Source organism: Rhincodon typus, chromosome 43 (assembly GCF_021869965.1).
Source record: "Rhincodon typus isolate 14 chromosome 43, sRhiTyp1.1, whole genome shotgun sequence".
NCBI lineage: Eukaryota > Metazoa > Chordata > Chondrichthyes > Orectolobiformes > Rhincodontidae > Rhincodon > Rhincodon typus.
In genome coordinates this window covers 10,028,686-10,030,339 of record NC_063374.1, presented here as the reverse complement: position 1 = coordinate 10,030,339, position 1,654 = coordinate 10,028,686, and the positions used below count along the sequence as shown (strand labels likewise).

At 58.7% G+C, this 1,654-nt stretch overlaps 1 protein-coding gene across 1 annotated transcript in view; it reads left to right on the top strand.

Annotated features, from left to right (window-relative positions):
* Window positions 1-437: 437 nt before the first annotated feature.
* ubxn1 (UBX domain protein 1) overlaps window positions 438-1,654 on the top strand; it is an 8,370-nt gene continuing 7,153 nt past the window's right edge. Inside the window, exons 1-2 of the mRNA XM_020524424.2 lie at window positions 438-508; window positions 1,190-1,305. Of these exons, the coding sequence (XP_020380013.2) occupies window positions 501-508; window positions 1,190-1,305 (124 nt within the window). The 5' untranslated portion in view covers window positions 438-500. The remainder of the gene's footprint in view (window positions 509-1,189; window positions 1,306-1,654) is intronic.

Genomic DNA, 1,654 nt, shown 5'->3' with positions numbered 1-1,654 from the left:
GGGAGGGGGTGTAGGGGCTGGAGGGGGTTACAGAGATAGGGAGGGGGTGTAGGGGCTGGAGGGAGTTACAGAGATAGGGAGGGGGTGTAGGGGCTGGAGGGGGTTACAGAGATAGGGAGGGGGTGTAGGGGCTGGAGGGAGTTACAGAGATAGGGAGGGGGTGTAGGGGCTGGAGGGGGTTACAGAGATAGGGAGGGGGTGTAGGGGCTGGAGGGGGTTACAGAGATAGGGAGGGGGTGTAGGGGCTGGAGGGAGTTACAGAGATAGGGAGGGGGTGTAGGGGCTGGAGGGAGTTACAGAGATAGGGAGGGGGTGTAGGGGTTGGAGGAGGTGAGAAGGTGAGTGGTCACTGAAGGAAGGAGCTGAAATTTGGATTAAGTTTATTCGTCGCTCATTGACGAAGTGGGAACTCCAGCATATTTTGTGGTAAATGTATTTATTCTGCTTGTTCCAGGGAGAAGGCTCTGGCACTATCTGGACATCAAGGAATTGAAAAAGCCATGGACTGGTATGGAATGGCCCACTCACTCCAGGGGTTGGCATCATTTTGGACACAGGGTGAAGCTACAGCACTGCCCACTGCTACTGAACCTTGACAGGCTGCTGGAGGGCAGCCCCATAGTGTTTGGGGCTGGGTGTATGGGTACACACCACCAGCTCTTACGCCAGGGGTCGGAGAGTCAGTGCTGAGGGAGTAGGCACTGTCGGAGGGTCAGTGCTGAGGGAGTGCCGCACTGTCGGAGGGTCAGTGCTGAGGGAGCGGGCACTGCCGGAGGGTCAGTGCTGAGGGAGCGCCGCACTGCCGGAGGGTCAGTGCTGAGGGAGTGCCGCACTGTCAGAGGGTCAGCATTGAGGGAGCGCCGCACTGTCGGAGGGTCAGTGCTGAGGGAGCGGGCACTGTCGGAGGGTCAGCGCTGAGGGAGCAGGCACTGTCGGAGGGCCAGCACTGAGGGAGCGGGCACTGTCGGAGGGTCAGCGCTGAGAGAGCCTCACGCTGACTGAGGGAGGTTCCAGAGGTAGGGAGGGGTGTAGGGACCAGAGGCGGTACCAGACAGAGGGTTGGGAGTAGGTGGGGTTTGAAGATGTGGATGATGTGGTTGGCAGAGTGGGTGCCGGAGGAGAAGGGGTCAGGTTGCTGGGTGACGAGTTGCCAGGTTATGCCAACGAAGCCGTGTGTTTGCTCCCTCAGGCTGATCGAGCACGAAGATGACCCCACTCTAGACGAGCCGTACGTGGCCCCTCAGGGAAACGTCTTGGGAACGACAGAGAAACCGGAGATGGGAGCTGCAGAGGTGACTTTCGAAGGTATGTGGAATTTCCGTTTGTCCTCAGTCTGGCTGCTGGCTCAGGACCGTCCTGTCCCAATGAAAGAAATATGTCAGCTATTGCCTTCCACCTCCAGAACATCAATTGAATGTTATTGTTTGAGAAACGGCGAGAGTTCAGTCTGTTCAGCCAGGGTTTTGGGTTCAGAGCTCTCATTCTCAGAGTAAGGTCAAGGCAGGTTCAGTCGAGGGTTGACGCTGAGGGAGCGGGCTCTGTTGGAGGGTCAGTGCTGAGGGAGCGTTGGAGGGTCAGTGCTGAGGGAGTGCCGCACTGTCGAAGGGTCAGCGCTGAGGGAGCGGGCACTGTCGGAGGGTCAGCGCTGAGGGAG